The sequence below is a fragment of the Pteropus medius genome, unplaced genomic scaffold, assembly GCF_902729225.1.
Source record: "Pteropus medius unplaced genomic scaffold, Ma_sr-lr_union100, whole genome shotgun sequence".
NCBI classification, from domain to species: domain Eukaryota; kingdom Metazoa; phylum Chordata; class Mammalia; order Chiroptera; family Pteropodidae; genus Pteropus; species Pteropus medius.
In genome coordinates this window covers 20,917,644-20,939,591 of record NW_024352787.1, presented here as the reverse complement: position 1 = coordinate 20,939,591, position 21,948 = coordinate 20,917,644, and the positions used below count along the sequence as shown (strand labels likewise).

General features: G+C 35.9%; 1 protein-coding gene across 7 annotated transcripts in view; it reads right to left on the bottom strand.

Annotated features, from left to right (window-relative positions):
* ZNF713 (zinc finger protein 713) overlaps nucleotides 1-21,948 on the bottom strand; it is a 62,266-nt gene that overhangs the window by 11,679 nt on the left and 28,639 nt on the right. For 5 of the 7 annotated variants that reach the window (XM_039849056.1, XM_039849061.1, XM_039849058.1 and 2 more), the window contains exons 2-4: nucleotides 18,095-18,183; nucleotides 14,975-15,101; nucleotides 13,822-13,914 (exon numbers count right to left, since the gene is read on the bottom strand). In XM_039849056.1, the coding sequence (XP_039704990.1) occupies nucleotides 13,822-13,914; nucleotides 14,975-15,101; nucleotides 18,095-18,142 (268 nt within the window). In that variant the 5' untranslated portion in view covers nucleotides 18,143-18,183. Of the gene's footprint in view, nucleotides 1-10,560; nucleotides 11,708-13,821; nucleotides 13,915-14,974; nucleotides 15,102-18,094; nucleotides 18,184-21,948 lie in introns of those variants that run through there. The other 2 variants (XM_039849062.1, XM_039849059.1) reach the window with 2 other exon arrangements.

The following is a 21,948-nucleotide window of genomic DNA, read 5'->3' as shown; positions in this document are numbered from 1 at the left end:
GTAAAATATCTAATTTTATGGATGTATTGTATCAAAGTATTTTTATCAATTCACATTTAGGTTACATTGAACTTACTGTTATCACAAACAGCAAAGCAGAAAAGTTACTTGGCTGAACATGAAACAGAAATTTCAATAAGAAAAAAGAAAAAGTCTAGGTTAGAAAATTGTGGAAAACAGATCAATATGCTCAAAGATGTACATAAGGACACATAAACAACTTCCTCTGGTCTAAAATTATATGTAGGAAAAACAGTAATTTAAAAGATCTATTTTAAACAAATTTATCATCTCAACCAAAAAAATTGTCCTTTCATGGACAACTTTATTTTCAGCCCAAAAGCTTTAGTCCATCCAGCGACTTTGGCTCTAAAATGTATGGAATGATTGGCTGGAGCTTTGAAAGCTGTCTTTCACAATCTCCTAGCACCAAAATCCATAGGCTGCGAACCTAGCTCCTGGAAGCACAGATAAGTATGGTACTCTAGGCTCCTACTGACTACGAGTAGAGTTCAGGGCATTCATTCCCCAAGGCCTAACTTCCAGAACTTGTTTAACCCTGGAAACATGCAGCATGACCAACATGCTCATGACTTTTGTTGATTTCCTTTTTTCAATGGCTTCCCTCTGAGGGAAAAGGGAAAACTCTTCTTGTTGACAGACTTGCCACCTACTGATCCAGGTGGAGTGATTGTGCATGGACTGTATATGCACTGCTCCCCCACTGTGGATACCCTCAAGGCACATCAGATCTTCAATCACAGGGTTGCCTACCTACTTTGCAGCTGGCTGCCAGGAGACAGAGTCTAGACTCCAGATTGAGACAATTATTTTGAGCTTCAAAGCAGTTTTGAAGAACAGACTCTAGTCTGTTGGCCCTAGCTCCCCACCTAACTTAAGCCCCCACCCCACGTTAGTATACATGACTGCAACTGCCCTTAAAAGAAACAAGTGGACACTAATGAAGATGAACATTTTAATCAAGCCATGGATATGGGAGCATGTAAAGATGGTGTTCTCTCATTACCCACTATCTACTTTCTTCCTGGTTTGGCCTTACCTGGCTAGAAACCCAATTAATTTACTGAAACCCCCAAGCCCTAGTTTGTACTTGTGCCTAATCCCCTATTAGATTGTATATTGCTTATCTCCCCGCACCTCCACAGTTGTCTGAGATTACAAACAAAACTGATGCTTATGAAGAAAGTGTTTTCAGACACAGAGCAAAACTTCCCCTGCCTACACTGCACGAATAACACACAATCTCTTTTGTACCCAAGTCTTAAGTGGGTGTAATATCTGTGTCAGAGCTACAGACTAAGGCTCTTTAGCTTATGGCAGGGGTTCATCAGGCTTCTGACATTCTTGCAAGGGCCTAAGGGTTCTTTATAATGAAAAATAGGAGATTTGTATAGACTACCATCGTCTCATGTGGTTACTATCTGTCCCCACTGACTCCATTTTCCCTGGATCGACTCTAGGAGTTATGGGTCTTTAATAAAATTAGATTTCTAGAGCACTTATGACCTCCTCTGTATCTAAAAAGGGGCACTTTCTGGACAAGTCTGTGGTCAGTATAAGCATACTGCAATGCCATTGAGCAACTTAAACATCTTGCAAGGCTTTCTGCACCAATGCATACCTCAACAAGTAGACACCCTGGTCAGCCCTATCTAATACCTTTTGAACTAAATTGTTCAGGAATTAGGAAGGAAGAAAACAAGGAAAGAAGGGAGAGAGGGAGAGAAGAATTAGGAAGGGAAGGAAAGAAATTTTAAGAAGTGTATCCTTTCCACTTAGAAAGCACTGTATTTCCAGTTCTGTTTTGTTGATTAAAAAAAAATGTGCCATGTTTACAGTGGGTTGTGATATTAACTTAGAAGGTAGAAATGAATTGAAAACAAAAACAAAATAGACTAAAAAATAGAAAATACAGTTCATGAGACATTGCAATAAGGATAAATGGTAAAATTTTTGGTTCGATTTTATAGATTATATAGATCTTATGGGTTACAATAAAAATGCATCTTAGTAAGAATGGTGGTTGTAAACAAAAAGTATTGCTTTAGCTGAGGTTGACAAGCTTTTTCTGTAGAGTCATATAGTAAATACTTCAGGTATTGTGAGCCATACCTCTTATAATGTGAAAGTAGCCATAATATGTAAAAGAGTGAGTGTGGGTTGTTTCCATAAAACTTTACTCTAGACTGTTTTATTCATTTGGAGTCTACGATACCAAAAAGGGTATCTGGAAAGGGGCCACTTGATTAGTCTAAGGCATTCTTTTGCTGACTGGTGGTTTATCTTATATTAGCACTGTATGAGAGTGCTTTTTTCCCTATGAACTCGGCAACAGTGTGTACTGTCAAAGTTTTGGATTTTTGCTAATCTGACAGGTGAGAAAAGGTATTTGATGTAGTTTCAATTTGTATTTATCTTATCATGAGTGAGACTGAATATTTTTTATATGTTAAAGGTATTCGTATTCCTTTACCTAAGAACCATTCATATTTGTGTATTTTTCTATTGGACCGTTGGCCTCACTGATTTAGAGGAACTTTTTAAACATTAATGGGAGATCAGTCCTTCTGACATAAGTGGCAAGTATTCTCCCTATTACTATTTTATTTTTTTACTTTGTTTATTGCTCTATACTATGCGGAATTTGGGATTTGCATGTATTGAATGTATGAATTTTCTTATGGCTTCTAAATTTTAAAACATAGAAAAAATTTCTCCATTTTAAAGTTACGAAAGATTTCTCCTGTGTTTTCTTCTAGGTCTCCTATGGTTACATGTTTTACATTTAAAGTCTCGATACTTTTGGAGTTTATCTTGCTTAAGGGGTAAGCTATGGATCCAATTTTATCTATTTTCAGATGGCTACTATTTATTAAACAGTCTACATTTTAAATACCAGTTCTCTCAACACAATTTATTTAGATCTCTATTTTTCCCTCCTAATTTGAAATAATTATATTTGTCATGTGTCATATGTCATGTCATGTCATATCATATCTTTATTATATACTAACTCCTGCATGTATCTGGGTCTATTTCTAGATTTTTTATTCTGTTCAGTTGGTCTGCCTTGCTTTAATTCATGAAATTTTATTGTATATTATCTATAGAAATAATCCTTACTGGTGTTCCTTTCAGAATTTTCCTGATTATATTTGCATTTTTTTCATATAAACTTTAAAAAAATTTATTTACTTTTTAAATTAAAATTATTGGAGTTACATTAATAAAATCAAGCAAGTTTCAAGTGTACAATTCAATATATGTTGTATATATATTGCATTATGTGTTCACCTCCCAAAGTTAGATTTCCTTCCGTCACCAAATATTTGACCCCTTTTACCCCTATCTACCTCCCACCGCCCCACTTTCCTCTGGTAACCACTAATCCACAGTCTGTGTACATGAGTCTCTGTCATGTTTGTTGTTTTTAGTTTTATATCCCATGTGTGAGTGATATCATCTGGTTTTCAACTTTTTCTGTCTGACTTATTTCCTTTAGCATGGTTATCTCAAGATCTACCCATGTTGTCACAAATGACAGTATTTCATCTTTTATCGCCGAGTAACATTCCACTGTATATATGTACTACATCTTCTTTATTCAATCATCTATCATAGGACACTCCGGTTGCTTCCATGTCTTGGCCACCATGAATAATGCTTCTATGAACATCACGGTGCATAAATCTTTGCAAAATGTTTTCAGGATTTTTGGGGTAAATACTCAGAAGAGAGACTGCTAAATCATATGGTAATTCAATTATTAATTCTTTGAAGAACCTCCATACTGTTTCCCACAGTGGCTGTACCAATTTGCAGTCCTACCAACAGTGTATGAAGGTTCCTCTCCAACACTTGTTATTACTTGTTCTGCTGACAGCCATTCTAACAGATGCGAGATGGTATCTCATTGTAGTTTTATAAAAAAAAAAAAAAATTAATTATTTTCTTTTTTTTATTGTTTGTTGGGTAACACTGGTTAATAATACTATTATATAATTTTCAGATATACAATTTGACATCTGTATATTCTATTGTGTGTTTACCAATTCAAGTCCAGTTTCCTTCAGTTACCATATATTTGATCCCTTTTACTCACTTCACCCTCCCCTTAACCCTCCCTTACTCCCATCTACCTCCCCCGTCCTCTCCCACCCCTTATCTTCTGGTAACCGCTAGTCTATGGTCCACGTTCATGAGTGTGTTTGTCCTGTTCATTTGTTGCTTTTAGGTTTATATCCCACGTATAAGTGATGTCATGTGATTTTCAGCTTTTTCTGTCTGGTTTATTTCGTTTAGCATGATTATCTCAAGGTCCATCCATGCTGTCACAAATGGCAGTATTTCATTTCTTCTTATGGCTGAGTAATATTCCATTGTATATATGTACCACAGCTTCTTTAGCTAGTCATCTATTGTAGGATACTTTGGTTGCTTCCATGTCCTGGCCACTGTGAATAATGCTGCCATGAACATCGGTGTGCAAATATCTTTTCAGATATGGGTTTTCAAGTCTTTGGGGAAAATACTCAGTAGAGGGATTGCTGGATCATATGGTAGATCAATTCTTAGTTTTTTGAGGAACCTCTATACTGTTTTCCATAGTGGTTGTACCAATTTGCAGTCCCACCAGCAGTGTATGAGGGTTCCTTTTTCTCCACATTCTCTCCAACATTTGTTATTACTTGTCCTGTTGATTACAGCTATTCTAACAGGTGTGAGATGGTACCTCATTGTAGTTCTGATTTGCATTTTTCTAATAGCTAGTGACGTTGAGCATCTTTTAATGTCTGTTGGACATTTGTATGTCATTATGGGGGACGTATCTGTTAAGGTCCTCTGTCCATTTTTTAACTGATTATTTTTTATTGTTGAGTTGTATGAGTTCTTTGTATTTTTTGGACATTAGGCCTTTATCAGAGGCATGTTTTGCAAATGTATTCTTCCATTCTGACTGTTCCCTCTTTGCCTTATTGATGGTTTCCTTTGTGGTGGAGAAGCTTTTTATTTTGATATAGTCCTATTCATTTATTTTTTCTTTTATTTCCCTTGCCTTTGAGGTCAAATTCATAAAATCCTCTTTAAATCCAAGGTCCATGAGTTTAGTACCTGTGTTTTCTTCTATGCAATTTATTGTTTCAGGCCTTTTATTCAGGTCCTTAATCCATTTTGATTTGTTTTTGGTGTGTGGTGGACAGCCTAATTTCATTCTTTTGCAGGTGGCTTTCCAATTTTCTCGTCGCCCATTATCGAAGAGGCTTTCTTTTCTCCATTGTATGGTTGTAGCAACTGTGTTGAAAATTATTTGCCCATATATGTGGGGGTTTACTTCTGGACTCTCAATTCAGTTCCCTTGGTCTGTGTGTATGTTTTTCTGCCTATGCCATGCCGTTTTGATTGCTGTCTCTTTGTAGTATAATTTGAAGTCAGGCAGAGTGATAACTCCAGCCTCGTTCTTTTTTTCTCAGGATTTCTTTGGCTATTCAAGGTCTTTTGTAATTACACACAAATCTGACAATTTTTTTCTTCAATTTTGTTAAAAATTGCCATTGGGATTTTGATATGGATTGCACTAAATCTGTATAATGCTTAAGGTTAAGGTCATTTTAACTATGTTGATTCTTCCAATCCATGAACATAAACTATCTTTCTATTTCTATGTGTCTTTCTCAATTTATTTTAAAAATGTCCTACAGTTTTTGGTGTATAAGTCCTTCACATTTCCTGGGTGTTTTAATCTTTTTGTTCCAATTACAAAAGGATTATTTTTTATTTCTTTTTCTGAAAATTCATTATTAGATTATAGGAATGCTACAGATTTTTGAACACTGATTTTGTAACCTGAAACATAACTGTATTTATTATTTCTACTATTTTTTTTTAAGTAGTCTTTAGGATTTTCTATATAGAGAATCATGCCATCTGCAAAAACTGACAATTTGACTTCTTCATTCTATATTTAAATGCCTTTATTTCTTCCTTTTGCCTGATTGCTCTGGCTTGAACCTCCAATACTGTATTGAATAACAGAGGTAATAGCACCAGCCTTGTCTTGTTCCTGATTTTAGAGGAAAGATTTTTAGCTTTTCACCATTAAGTATGATGTTAGCTGAGGGTTTGTCATATATGCCCTTTATGATGTTGAGATACTTTTCTTCCATACCCATTTCATTAAGTGTTTTAATCATAAATTGATGCTATATCTAGTTGAATGCTTTATCTGTATCTATTGATATGATCATATAATTTTTATTCTTTATTTTGTTTGTGTGGTGTAACACATTAATCAATTTGTGTATGTTGAACCATCCCTGTGCCACTAAGATGAAGCCCACTTGATCATGGTGTATAATCTTTTTAGTATGTTGCTATATTTGGTTCACTAGTATCCTATTTAGGATTTTTGCATCTGTGTTCAATAGAGATATTGGTCTGTAGTTTTTTGTGTGTGTGCTGTCTTTACCAGGTTTTGGTATCAGGGAAACATGTGCCTCATAAAATGAGTTAGGAAATATTGCCTCCTCTTCGATTTTTTGGAAGAGTTTGAGGGAAATAGGTATTAAATTTTCTTTGAATGTTTAGTAGAATTCACTGATGATGCCATCTGGTTCTGGACTTTAGCTTTTTGGTATGTTTTTGATGATTGTTTCAATTTCCTTATGTTGATCAGTCTATTTAGATTTTCCAGTTCTTCATGATTCAGTCTGGGAAGATTGTATATTTCTAAGAACTTGTCAATTTCTTCTATGTTATTAAATTTGGCATCATATAATTTTTCATTGTATTCTTGTATGAGCCTTTGTATTTCAGTATTTGTCATAACTTCTCTGTCATTCCTGATTTAGTTTGTGTCCTTTCTCTTTTTTCTTTATTGAGTCTAGCCAGGGGTTTGTCAATTTTATTAATCTTCTCTATAAACCAGCTATTTATTGCATTAGTTTTTTTTTTTATTGTCTTTTTGTTCTCAATTTCATTTAATTCTGCTCTAATTTTGACTATTTCCTTCCTTTGTGGCTTTGGGCTTTATTTGTTCTTCTTTTTCTAATTTTTAAAGATGTAATTTTAGGTTTTTTATTTGGGTTTGTTGTTGTTTCTTGAGACAGGCTTGTAATGATATGAACTTTTCTCTTATTACCGCTTTTGTGGAGTCTCAAAACTTTTGTTTTGTTGTACTTTCATTCTCATTTGTTTTTATGTATCTCTTGATCTCTCCTATTTCTTCTGTTACCTAGTCAGTCTTCGGTAGCATGTTGTTTAATCTCCATGTCTTTGTAGTTCTTCTTGCCTTCTCTTACAATTGACCTCCAGTTTCAAAACATTATGGTCAGAGAATATGGTTGGTATGATTTCAATTTTCTTAAATTTGTTGAGACTAGTTTTGTATCTCAACATATGACCCTTGAGAATGTTCTATGTGTACTAGCGAAGAATGTATAAGTTGCTGTCTTGGGATAAAAGACTCTGTAAATATTGATTATGTCCAATTGATATAATGTGTCATATAAGGATGATATTTCCTTATTTTCTGTTTGATCTATCCATAGCTGACATAAGGTATTTAGGTCCCCTACCATAGTTGTGTTTTTGTCAGTCTCTCCTTTTAGTTGTTAGTAGTTGGTTGGGAGCATAAATATTAAGTGTTAGATATTCTTGATGTATAACACCCTTAATCATTATGAAGTGTCCATCACTGTCTCTCATTACCCTTTTTATCTTCAAATCTATATTGTCAGAAATAAGTATGGTGACTTTCCACTCTTTCACTTTGAGTCTATTTTTGTCCTTGTAGCTGAGATGTGTCTGATAAAGGCAGTATTTGGTTGGGTTTTGTTTTCTGATCATGTTTGGTACTCTGTGCCTTCTTATTCGTGTGTTCAGTCCATTTACACTAAGGGTGATTATTGAAATATGAGGTTTTCCTATAGCCATTTTACTTTTTGTTTTCTGGTAGTTCAGTGTCTCCATTGTTTCTTTGTTCTTGTGTTTCTGTTATTTTAATTTTGTGGTATTCTGTGGATTTTCCCTCTGTTTCCTCATGTTTTATATGCTATGTGTCTCAGTTCTGGATTTATGGAGTGTGGTTACCATTAAGTTTACGTAAAGGATGGGTATATATGTATGTATGTATGTATACATACATAATGTGTGCATATATATACATATACATGTATATGTATACGTATGTGTATATATACACACATATATATACACACATACATACAGTTGTCCATTTTCTTCTGCATGCACTTTATCTCCATTCACCTCTGTGAATTTGGATCTTTACTCCCTCCCCTTTTGTTTTTGTCTCAAATTATTACTATATATACTGAACATTCATTTCTAAGTTGCAGTAGCTGTTTTCTTTGTTTAAAGTTTTTTTTTTGACCTTCAACCATTATGTAATATTTAAGCTTATAATACCCTTTTCTTAATAAGGGTTGCAATTTCCTGCTGCTGTCTGCCTGTTAGTCATCTTACTCATGGTTATGTATTTTGTCCATTTGTTTCAGGTAGAATTACCCCCTTTAGTACTTCCTATAATGAAGGCCTTATGGTGGGGAATTCCTGCAGCTTTTTTTTATGTCTGGAAAGGTCTTTATTTCTCTTTCATATCTAAAGGAGATCTTTGCAGGATATATTTATTCTTGGCTGGTAATTTTTTTCATTGTTTGAATATTTGGTGCCACTTCTTTCTTGCTTATAAGTTTTGTGTTAAGGAGTCCAAAGACAGTCTAATGAGTTTTCCTTTATAGGTTACCCTTTTCTTTTTCCTGTCTGCCTTGGGAATTGTCATTAATTTTTGACAATTTTAGTATAATGTGTCTTTGAGAAGGCCTGTTTGGGTTGAGATAATTTGGTGTTTTATTTGCTTCTTGGATTCAAGGATGCAGTTCTTTCCATAGGTTTTGGAAGTACTCACTATTTGTTTGAATATGCTCTCTATTCCCTTCTCTCTCTCTTCTCCTTTTGGTCTACTCATTATTCTTATATTGCTTTTTCTGATGGTGTCAGATAGTTCTTGCAGAGTTTCTTCTTTTTTTATCTTAAGTCTCTTCGTCCTTCTGCATCATTTCCAAATTTCTGTCTTCAATATCACTAATTCTTCCTCCATCCAGTCAGCTCTATTTCCTAAGCTCACTATTTCATTCTTCATCTCTTTTAATGTGTTCTTCATCTCCAGAAGTTCTGTTTGGTTCCTTTTTTTTTTTTTTTAATGGTTTCAATATCCTTGGTAAAAGTATTCGTTTTGTTCATTTATTTTGTTTCTGATTTCTTGGAATTGTTGGTCAGAATTTTCTTTCATCTAGTTGAGTTTTTCAGAAGTGCAATCCTGAATTCTCTGTCATTTAAATCTCCTACTTCTATGTGTTTGAGCTTATTTCCTGGAGATTTTTCACTTTCTTTCTGAGTTGCCTTGTCACCTTGGTTGTTCATGGTGTTTGATGGACTATTTTTCTGCCCGGGTGTTAATGGGAATACTTTGCTTTTTCTTTTTAAAAAAGAAAAATTGTTATTATATCTCTTTAGAAGGTTGATAAGAAGAGGTTTTTCTTTTGATTTCTAGTAGATGACATCCAAGCCTCTTATATCTCTGCTTTGAGGCTATAAAGCCTCTCCTCTGGTGAGCTATGTGCCTTTTCTGCGATCAGGTCCCTCAGTCCCAGGGCTCCACCCTATGGAAAGGTGCAGTGGAAGATGGGGGGTCTGAGTCTGAAGAGGTCCTGAAGTCCCATTACTGCCCCAAGAGTCAGATGCAATGTTCTGCTTCTTCCTTCTGACTCAGTCTGACTAAGTGGGTGTGGGATTGATTAAGAAAGGTCTGCTGTGTTTGTGGCTGTTTCCCTTCCCTTATTGCTGTTCTCCAGGTTTCAGCTGTTTTCCTTTGATACCGCCGCTCCTCTCTCTTGTACCGTCTGTAGTATATGTTTAGTACTGGTTGCGCAAATTCCCCTGGGCTCAATGATGTTAGCTCTGAGAGGATATGGGGGAGGGAAGGACATGCTCTGGATTGGTGGAAGGACACGGTGTGTCCAGGCTCTGTGACTCAGCTTCCTGCTTGGCAATGGTGGTTGCTAAGCCACAGCTGTTGCCCTTCCATACTTAGTCTCTGCCCCGCTCTCTGCCTTGATCCCTGGGCTCCACTACATGGAATATGCTGATCACTCAGGCAGTACTGCTATGGGTTTCAAAGGAAGACCCGGATGTGTTATGTCCCCTTCCCCTCCTTCTGCAGGGAGTTCTGGCTGCATAACACAGCTCCTTTGTTTCACACTGCTAATATGCCTCCCAGTTTCATGTGGAACTACCCACCTTTGGATGCTCTGATGAGCAGATCTCTCAGATGTGCTTGTGTGCAGGTTGGGTGTTATTTTTTGAGTTGCAAATGTTCAGTTTGTTGTTATTTCAAAGGGGAAGAGATCTGGGGAGACCTCTCACAGCACCATGCTTCTGACATCACTTTTTCACATGAACTTTAGAATGAGCTTATCTAGAGCCTTCCAAAAAATTGCAGGTACTTTTTATGGGATTACACTGACATCTTGGTATGTTCATTTAGTTGTTTATTTTTGTGTCTTTCATAAGTATCTTAAGGTTTTCATCATGTAGGTGTTGCATATTTCTTGTAGAAAGTTTATTTCTAGGTATTTTATCTTTTTAGTTGCTATTGAATGAGGCTCTTCCATCTTATTTTCTAACTCCACTTCAACAATCTATATACCTAGCAACAAAGTTACACTCTGAACTTTGCTCCACATAAGACATCTCAAACTCAGTATCACACACTTTCCTGCCCAGAGTAGTCTCATGCTCTTATTCACATTTTGACCTAATCTAGACTTCCATTTCTTTGATTTTTTTTGTTGTCTTTCAGTTTTCAGTCCTCTTCAGACCTTAGTTTACTTCTTGTCACTTCTTGGACTCTATTTCAATTCACTTAAATTAACTAACTCTCTTTCACAGTTTCCTCGTTTAGTTTCAACAGTCGAACAGGCCTTCAACCGAGGCTCTACAAACTTCTTCCAGTGCTTAATATAACAAGAGAAATGGCATACCCATGGAAATTAGAAACCACATATCTATCAGGATAAATCTTTGGGCCCTCAGAACTTCTCAGTAATCCCTTTACTACTCTTTGGTCAGCTTCCATTGATCTTAGTATGCTATAGCAAGTGCTCCTCAAGATCTCTACCTGACCTCTCAATTCTTTTACATCCAAGAGGACTTTACCAAGGAAATAAAAATCACCATTTGTGAACTTCCCATATCTTCCACAAACAAACTTATTTATGTACAAAATCATCCTAATCTCTTTCTCTCCAATTCTATTCCTATTTCTTCTAGAATCTTGACTCTTTTGTATCTATTTTCTATGTACCTTCTCCACTGACTCCTTCCCTTTGGCATTATAAGCAAGCTAAAATCATTCCTACTTAGAACAATCCTCTTTTGACACCACCTTTTTATTTTAGTAAACATCTTCTTTATTGTCTCTCCTTCTCATTCTAGTTTCCTGTGAGAATACTGTACGCTTACTAGTTCTACTTTTTTTTTTAAAACCTCTGTTCACTCAACAATGTACAAATTGATTGTTCTAAACACTCCTCTGTCATTCCTCTTTTTACTACAATTACTGACCTCTTTGTTGCAAAATCCATTAAATGCTTTCCAGGTCTCATCTTAGCTAGGAAGAGATTTTTAGATAAATAGACATCAGCAGATGTCAATAACAACGAGGGAGGCAATACCCCAGAGAGCACAACAGAATTAGGTCACTAAAGCCAGATCATTCTATCTCAGTCCTTCAATCAACAGAAATATTTTACCACATCCTCATAAGATTGTATAAGATAATGCAAAAATGTAAGTATTCTCCTTGGAGAAGACTGCTAGCCTGCCTGTCTCTGACAAGGAGGATGTGAAAATAATTACTTGTTCAAGCTGATCTATGAACCAAGAACCTTGGGTATCTATATATAGATGCATAATGACGTCTGGAAATTTTCGTAAGTTAGTAATTATTTTCTCTAGTTGAGGGTCTGTGGGTAGGGACATATGAGAAACAGTGTGGATCCTACACATGGCGGCATATGTACCCACAGGAAAGAACAGCTCTGCCTTTTGCTGTAGATGCCTACTCGGGCAGTTCACCTAAAAAGAGAGTTGTACATTTTCTTTCTTTAGTTTTCTACTTCCCAAGACCGGGTATGGAGGTTCAGAGAAATAATGTTACCCACTGTTGTCAGGGAAAGTGCTAGGGGTTCTTGATGAAATGTTTTAATTATTAGCCTCTACTTATGGAATGGCCAGCACTGGTCAGGCTTTGCAAAATTCAGGTTCAATGTGGCTGAAATAGGAACAAAGTTTTCTACCTAAAATAACCTAGAGCACTAAAAAGCAAGGAGGAGAGCCAAGTCAAAGTCAAATTGAAATTGAAAAAGCTGAAGTTCAAATGACACAAAACCAAATCCAACTGATGAAACAAGGTGCCAGAACAAAGAATCAGAGTGGAAAACTAGTTAGAGATGGAGCAGGGTAGCTTGCTTAATGGACCAGAGTGGAAAATAGCATACATTTAGCAGTCAACTATTTGCTAATATAACCCAGGCAGAGCATTATTGGTGGTATGCCAATAATAGGGAACTAAGGAGGAGTTTTTCTTTTTTTTGGTCAAGAAGACTCATTTAGTGAGATGTTTGAAGAACAGCATAAAATCAACAGATCCAGGTTTTGAAATACAGTACTTAATTAAATTAGTAACATGACATTCATAAACAAAAATATAATCTAAAATCTGGAAAAAGAATGTGGGTGAAATAGACTAGAAATGGGAAAATGACATAAAATGACTACTTAAAAGCACTGTACTACAGAATGGAACATCAAGTCCATAGGAATACATACCTTTAGAAGAATAAGGAGGGAGAGAAGGTAGTAAAGGAGCAGGTAAAGATACAGGAGAGAGGCTAGGAGAGGCAAGAATAGTGTGTATCACAAGCTAGGGTGGAAGAAAATTTCATAAAAGTAAAGTCGACACAGTCAAATAGAAGATGAAGTGGTTTTTTAGCCACCAGATTTGACTGGAAGGAAGTTAGAAGTAATCTCCAAGAAAATCATTTTAGTAACGTTAAGTAGAGTAGGGGTCATAACGCAAAGGTGAACAAAAGAATTAAAATCAGGGCTATAAATTTTGGACAAGTTTAAAGAGTTTTCTAATAAAAGAAAAAAAAGGTAGGTAAAAATGGCAAAAGATTTTTGATATGGAAAAGAGAAGGGTAAAGGGGGTCATATATATTGTGATGGAAGGAAATTTGACTGGGTGGTGAATACAATGCAATACACATATGATGTATTATTGAATTGTACATTTGAAATTTATATAATTTTATTAACAAATGTCACCCCAATAAATTTAATAAAAAAAAAATCAATAGGAAACTAATAAATAGTAAAAGAACAAAAACAAAATCAAAAGAGAATGTGTGAATAAAAAATAAAAGGAAAACACTATATGGAGATTTGCAACATCTAGGTATTTATGGATATTCAAACTAATACCTTCAAAATAACTTTCATGTTGTGTAAAATTTTTTAATAATAAGCATATATTATGTTTAATTAAAAAAAATAAGAGGGCCATTTTCACTTTGGAAAAAAAACAAATATGAACTGAAATTTTAAAGTTTTCAGTATTGTTTAGATTCCAGAGGGAGCTATGTGGAGCACACTGAGTTGAATATTTCAAAAGTGACTATTTCCTTTCACTCAGTAGCAAATACTTAAATGATTGCTTCTCACCTGGATGAATGTCTAGTGGGCTGTCTCTTTCCATCATCCACTGCTCTTCTTGCTCCAACTGAGTGATCACCTTTGGCTTATAAAGTTGATGCCCTATTCATAGGAAAAATGTATCTCAGAAATTTATACTGGGAATGAAAATTTCTTTCAGGCTAATTTCCAAACTTTTTAGCCTTTAAGGATCTCTGGATTTGGAAAAGGGAGGCTTCAAAGGCAGCAAAATAAAAGTACCCATCTAAAACTCAACAAAGTGAAGACTTTTTACCTGAAGAGAAAGACCAGGGAACAAAGGTCTCTGTCTACAAAACTGATTAGCATTCTTCTGTCCTGGCCTGAACTACATTCGCAAAGGCTACGAAAGTTTTCACTACTTGAGAAAATAAGAGTAGTGACCCCTTACCCACGGTTTCACCTTCTGTGGTTTTAGTTACTCATGGTCAACTGCAGTCCAAAAATATATTAAATGAAAAATTCCAGAAACAAACAATTCATAAGTTTTAAATTGTGGGCTGTTCTGAGTACTGTGATGAAATCTTGTGCCATCCTGTTTTGTCCTGCCTGGGACATGAATGATCCCTCTGTCCAGCTATCAACAGTGTAGATGCTCTGTGCCCATTAGTCATTTAGCTATCAGGTTATCAGTTCGACTGTTGGGATATCACACTGCTTGTATTCAAGTAACTCTTATTAACTTAATAATGGCCCCAAAGCATGAGAGTAGTGATGCTGGCAATTCAGATATGCCAAATAGAAGCCATAAGTGCTTCCTTTAAGTAAAAAGGTGACAGTTCTCAACTTAATAAAGAAAGAAAAATAATTATATCCTTAAGTTGCTTAGATCTATGGTAAGAACATATCTTCTATCTGTGAAATTGTGAAAGAAAAAGAAGTTCATGCTTGTTTTGCTGTCACACTTCAAACTGCAATAGTTATGGCTACAGTGTATGTTAAGTACTTAGTTAAGATGAAAAAGCATTAAACTTCTTCATAGGTACGATTGGACAGGAAAAAAACAGTATATGTAGGGTTTAGCACTATTCATAGTTTCAGGCATCCCCTGGGAGTCTTGGAACATATCCCCCCGCCCAGGTAAAGGTGGGATACTGTAAACCCAACAGAATGGTTTCCAGTTTTACAGGGACACCACCCTTACCCAGTGTGACCAGATTCCTGTAGTTTTCCAGCATCACATCTCGGTAGAGTTTCTTTTGAGCAGGGTACAGCTGGTCCCATTCCTCTCTGGTGAAGTCCACAGCCACATCCTGGAATGTCAGTGATTCCTGAAACATCAAATACATCCCTGTTCAGCCAGAAACCATTTCTTACTGAGGACCTTAGGGGAAGGGGCAAAAGTACAGCAGCAGACAAATGTTAGGATGTCCGAGACTTATGCTAAGAGTCTTAAGGGGGCTCTGAGTAATCCAGGTCAAAATTTTTGAAACAACAATTAGTGTCTATCCTTCTATCATCTTTTATGACATATATAAAAACATGCATGAAATAATGCTTGCTTTTAAGTTTTTAAAAATCTGTTGTGAGAAAGACTCTCATATCATCTAAACAAAAAATAATATAGAAAAGATGTCAATGAAGAGGTGACATTTGAGAAAAGACTTGAAAAAACAGTACAAAGGTCCTAAGGCAATAGTGTTTGTGGCATGTTCAAGAAAGAAGAATGAGGCCAAGCTTGGCTAAAGTAGAGTGAGCAAGGAGTAGAAATAAATGATAAAGTCAGAAAAGTAACAGGTCCAGATTTTAGATTTTCTGGGACTGTTTAGGCCATCATAAGGATGTTGGTTTTTACTGTGAGTGAAACGGGAGCCACACATTTTGAGCAGAGGAATGACATGATCTGATTTACCATTACCCTGCCATTTCCTGGGCTACATTTTTTGAAATCATCTTTTCTTCCTTTGACTGTACCCCTCTTGCTCATCTCTGCTGTTTCCCAAAGTAAAGCTCTCAAAACCATCTATTTTTCTCCATCTTCTAGTTTTAAGCTATCATTTTCTGTCATTTACAATACAGCGACAGCTTCCTAAGTGGTTCTCCCCTTTCCATTCTTGACTCTCACAAATTCACTTATTACATAGTATGCATCAGGGTGATTTTTAAGTGGAATTCAGTTACTTATGTTAGTATTCTATTTAAATTCCCTCAAAAGCTTTTCACTGCACTTAGAATAAAACCCGAATTTTTCATGGCCACATGCGTGCTTCTCCAAGCTTATCTCTAATCACTCTTTCCCTCCCTCCATTTCAACCACCAGTGGTGTTATTTTAACTTCTTGAACATATCCATGATATTTAGTACATGCCTAAAATGTTCTTTTCCACATATGTTTTATAACATCTATATATCCTTAACATCTCACTTTAAATTTCACTTCCCCAGAGAGTTCTTCCCCGATTCTCTAATGTACATTAACAGCACCTTACTCTAATTTTGTATAATAAACATCTCAATTTATGGTTTATTAGTATATTTGCTGAATGTCTGTCTCTGTTAGATTGTAAGCAACTTGGCTTTAGGACCACATCTGTTTTGCTCACCGATGTATATTTGATGCCAAGCTTAAGTTCTGCCACATAGTAGCTACTCAAAAAATATCTGTTGAATAAATGAATCATTTTCTTTCCTAACAGAATAATTGGTTCTGGAAAATTAAAACAAACTCCTCTGGTTAGAATGCCAAGAAGCACATATGCCACATTAGTTCTTGATGTCTATTTTTATTCCTGTCTGTGAGGAGCCTTGAAATGAATCTATTCTTTGCAGACCAAAGACCCCAAAGCACTAATGTACCAAATAAATAATCAGCTCCAGCTGACAGTCTCTTTATTGTCTTTGCTCTTGCTCAAGTTTTATTTCCTGTCTGCAATGGTTCTGTCTTCTCTAACCTCCAAACCCTACATGATATCAGCACAAATTCAAACTCTACCTCCTTTATGACATCTTCCCTCAGCCCTCTAGTCTCAATCAGATTTCTCCCTTCTCTTGTATTTGCTGTCTTTTGCATGCATAGTAGTATCCAACTATTAACTGTATGATGTAGGCTTTTAAAACTTCCTCCAATGAGTTTATTTGCTAAGTAGACATAATGATTATCTCATAGAACCAGGAATGATAGAAGTCTTCCTACCTGAAGCAACTGAGACTGGTATCTGATGTGTTAAGCAAAAAATCTGGTTAAAGTGGAGAGCCACAAAAGATATCTTAAACATTTTATTTTAATTTAAAATATAGGAATTATATTACTTGGTTCATCTTTCTATGAGAATGATTTTAATGACTGAATGCTCATACCCATAATGCATTAGTTTCTGTTTCCTTTAACTATAATAAGCAAATGACAGTTGGGAAATAATATAGCTATAGAATCCTGTAAGATTTTTATGATTTTCCTTCGGTGTTTTACAGATTTGCTCACTCCTAATTTGATAGAATTTTTTTTTTAAAAAGTGATTGGCATTTACTGAGTCTTTCCAAAAGAGTCAACTAGTTTTCATAGAAACAATTAGTTTTCATAGAAATAAACAAACGTAGTTATACCTTATCAGTTTACATAATACTTAATCAAATTATAGAATTGTAACAATAGGCTTAAACAGGTTTTGGAAGATAAAAATTAACTTGTGTCAGCAGATGTCCTCAGGCATATTTAAAAATGCCATTAGCTCCAAGCAGTCATAGTGACCGAGGCATCATCAATTGTTTACAGAGAGAATGGCAAGTGTTGTTTCGATTCTAGTGAGCTGTTTAAGTGAAGAGTGATTAAAAGACAGTCTATGGCTTCTTTTGTTTCTTTTACAACATCTAGTACAGACATGACTACATGATCTGGGAAAAATGCTGGAGGGGAGAAGAGCTATAAAGGGGTGTATAAGGTGAATGGGTAACATTCTAAAGAGTAGGAGTCTCCAACCCACGGGCTGCAGACTCGTACCAGTCCCTGGATTGTTAGGAACCTGGCCTCACAATAGGAGGTGAGCAGCAGGCAAGCCAGCGAAGCTTCATCTGTATTTGCAGCTGCTCTCCAGCGTTAGCATCATCACCTCAGCTTCACCTCTGATCATAAGGCATTAGATTCTCATAGGAGCTCTGGTACCTGGTGCCAAACAATTGGGGACTGCTGCTATACAGATTATCATCTGTCACAAGAGTTTCAAGGGCTCTGGAGTTTTGGAGATTAGCACTTGAGAACTGAAAAATTAAAGTGCTCACATTCTGAGAACTATAATAGCATTTCAGAGGACAGTAAAACTGAATTTACCTGGGACCTGACTATCTGTGATTCATCATTCATTTCCATCTCCTCCATGTTCCTCTCCTGGGAAAGTACAGCATTCTAAAAAGGCATAACTGGGTAAAAGAGAAAAAAAGCATTTTGTCAATACAAGGTATTAAGGCTGAACCTAAATCTTGAAACTTTTGCTTTGTATTAGGATGGCAAACAGTTTTGAGAAAAGTAGTCTAAGACATAAGCTTTAAAGGTTGGATGATGTAATTGTGACATTCTTGTTCCTCTATTATATTGAAGAATTAATTCAATGCAGGACTTTTCTCTTCTGTGGTACAACTCCATTTATTGTGGTATATGGGAAGCTCAAGAGAGCTTAGTAGTTTTCAGCTCCTGCTTTACACTTGGGAAATTTAAAAAAGATGCCAATGTTCAGCTCCTATTCCCAGAGATTTGGATAAATCCAATTTTATCCCAATCGGTCTGGGGTTTGCTTTGGCAACAACACTTTAAATTCTAAAGTCTCCAAATGATTTAAGTGGGAGATGAAAATCACTGAGATGTGATACAAACCTATGTTGAGGGCCTACTCTAAGGGGATAAATTCAGCTCCATATTCAAACTCCAGAGATCTTCTCTCCTCTGCTCTCTTTAAGATGATCCTTCTCATATACAAAGGAGATTTCACTCTTTTCATTTTTCAGAATGTTTACCTTCATTTTCGGGCATCTGGATTTAGTTCTCCACCAGGCTTACTACACCCTTTGCAGTTCTTAAATTGTATGTCACCAAAGCTTTGTTTCCTTCCAGCAGGACCCTCAGGAAATATACCAGTACTAACAGCTTCAGTATCCTTGTCAGTTCATTAAAGCTAATTTTGTAGTGTTTTATGGGGAACAGTCACTCCCAAGTATTAAAGGTGCCTAATCTCTGATAAGAGTCTCAGAAGCCAATGGATATCCACAAGATTGATCTCTGCTTTCCAGGGGCAGCCAGCCACTCTTGGAATCTTGCCTTGTTCAAGGAGGCTATTGCCTTTTTTTTTTTAATTGAAAGACCTCAGTCCTTCATATACAGACTTAATTATGATATTCGAATCTGTCTTCTAGTAGGATTCTTGAGAGATAAAATTTCAGGCTGAGCACCTGGAATGAGATGCGCCGGAGCAGAAGAAATCTAGTCTCAGGCACTTATGGACCTATTGTCTGTAAAGAGACATAAATTATTCACTCATGAGGATAGAGCACAGTAGGATGTGGGATTCTTTAAAAGAATTAAAAAGCATTTTTAGAATTTCTCAGATTCACACATTAGAAAAAACAGAGAAGTATAGATACACTAACTACAACAAACTCTAGCCTCAATCTTTTCCTATCCTCTTCTTAGAACAGAAAACATGTGGTCCTTTCCCAGGGAAAGACTTTCACCAACACTACCAACAGACTGAAATGTTCTGATTTGCTAATAATTATGAAAGAATACATTCTAATGTTCAAAAAAGTTGGCCTGAAAAATTTCTCTCAAAAACTAGTGATGGAAATAGTGAAAACATTTCTGAGAAGCAATTTTTTTAAAAAGAGAAAACTGCAGTTCTAGTGAAATGGCCTTTTTAGATAAGGACGCCATTCACTGCCCAAGAGATGGCGCAAATCTAACAGTTTATGACCAGTTCACTAAGAAGCAGAGCTTTCAGGAGTAATTTAAAAGCACTTTAAGAAACATCATTATTTCATCAATCAAAAGCTCTAAAAAGGTTCTACTGTCTGAAGAGCCAGACAGAATCTGTGAGAATGCCTTGATATTTCAAACCAAATCACCTCAAAACCATTTATTCATAACAATGAAAACCACATTCATCAAGTTAGGCAAAACAGGGTTTCTCCTTCATATGTGAAAAACCAAGGATATTTTAATGGCATATGATAAGACTAAGATTCCATAGAACAGACCTTTGGAAATGTTGATTTAGTGCTCAGTTGCTTGGTTTAATGAAGGATTCTAAAATTGGAGGTCACAGAACTAAGTAAAAGAAAGCTGGTTCTAGAACCTAAGTATCCTGATTCACAGTCCTTGGTTTCTTCTAGTTTACTCTAAAGTCCTTCTTAGTAGCTGTTCTCTACCATTTTTTTTTCTTTTTCTCTTTTTAAAAATCAGATTCCCTTTCTTCTCATAATTTCCCTTTTCATTCCTGTATTGGAAAGAATAACAACAAAAAAGAAAACCATTCCCCACCCCCAAATTGTGTGTAATTTTTAATGCAACACATATATACACCTTTCCAGAGAAGCCTGTGGGATTGCCATAGTCTTTTTCAAAACAACAACAACAACAACAACAACAACAACAACAACAACAACAACAAAAAACCATGATGCTTGGAAAGTAACAAATTCCCTTGACTGCCTAAGGAATACTAGAATTATAATCAGTTTAGATGACATGACTCTAAGCTTACCAGTTTTCCTTTTCACTCCAAGCTCTTCCAAAAAGCTGAGTGAACTTTACTGACCATGTAGAAAACCAATGTAGTGGTTCTCAATCTGGGCTGTGCATTAGACTCAGCCTAGATTTAAAAATATACAGATATAAATATATACATGTCCCAGGCTCCATCCAAGAGCCACTAAACCAGAAGAGTCTGTTGAGATGAAGTCTGGTATCTACATATGTTTTTTTCTAATGACCTACAAGTTACTTTGATGTAAGCAAGAATTCAAACAGCTACCAGTGCTTTTCACTTCCTTTACTTCCTCAGTCCCAATGATTTTCACCATCACTCTACTTCAGTCACCCACTTCTAGGGCCACAGGACTTCCGCTATCTTTCTTATCTTAGAAAACTCTAGACTATGAATCAGGAGACCTAGGTTCTAGACTTGATGAGAAAGAAACTAAACATAAGAGTAGCTTAATAGATGGAGGAAATAGAAGAAAAGAGAAGTGTTTATCAAAATGTGGTCTGAGGATCACTGAATCGTATTTGTTGAAAGCAGATCACAGACCTAATGAAATAGCACTTCTGGGGTTATTTTCAGCCCAGGAATTTGCATTAAAAGGTTATTTCTTCCCTGGAATCACTCCATTCTCTACAGCCTCCTTATAGGCCTGAATCTAGCACATATCTTCTCATTCTTATACCTTCAACTTTATCTGTCATTTTTACTGACTCCTTCCTATCATCAATTAAAATCATTTAATGTCTATCCCACATTAAAAACTTTCACTGGCTAAATGCTCCTTTGCAAGTACCATACTTTCTTTTTTCAAGGCCACATTATTCACAGGATTGTCAACACTTGTCTCTACTCCCTCATTACCCACTTATTTTTTCAATTCTCTATAATCTTGCTTCTGTTATGTTGTCAGGACGCTACTGAAATATCTTCAGTCAGTAATATAAAAGACCCTTATGTTGTCCTGTGTCAGACCTCATTAATTCTTAATTACCTAAGTGCTGATGGTATCTGATATTGCTGACAGCTATATATTGCTTTACTTCCATGGTCTTTCTCAGTGGGCTATGCTCTAATCCTTTTTCCTCTGCCTACCATGTTTACATTATTGTTCCTTAGGATTTTCCAAAATCTACTCATTCCCTCCACAGTTGAAGGGATCTTTAAAAGATAAAAACCATACCTAAAAAGAAGAGTTCACTATCTCAAATGCCAGTGCAGAGAAGCAATCCATCAAGTATTATGAATGATCAAGTTAGCTCAGAAAGAAAATAGAAAGTCTCCAGAAACCAAACTAAAAACATGAAGGACTCTGATTTAAAAAAGAGAATTTTAGATTGAAGTTTTGAAAAAACTGAATGAGATACAAGAAAACTCAGAAAGACAGTTCAATGAAGGAATAAAATAAATGAACAAAAAAAATACTTTACCATAG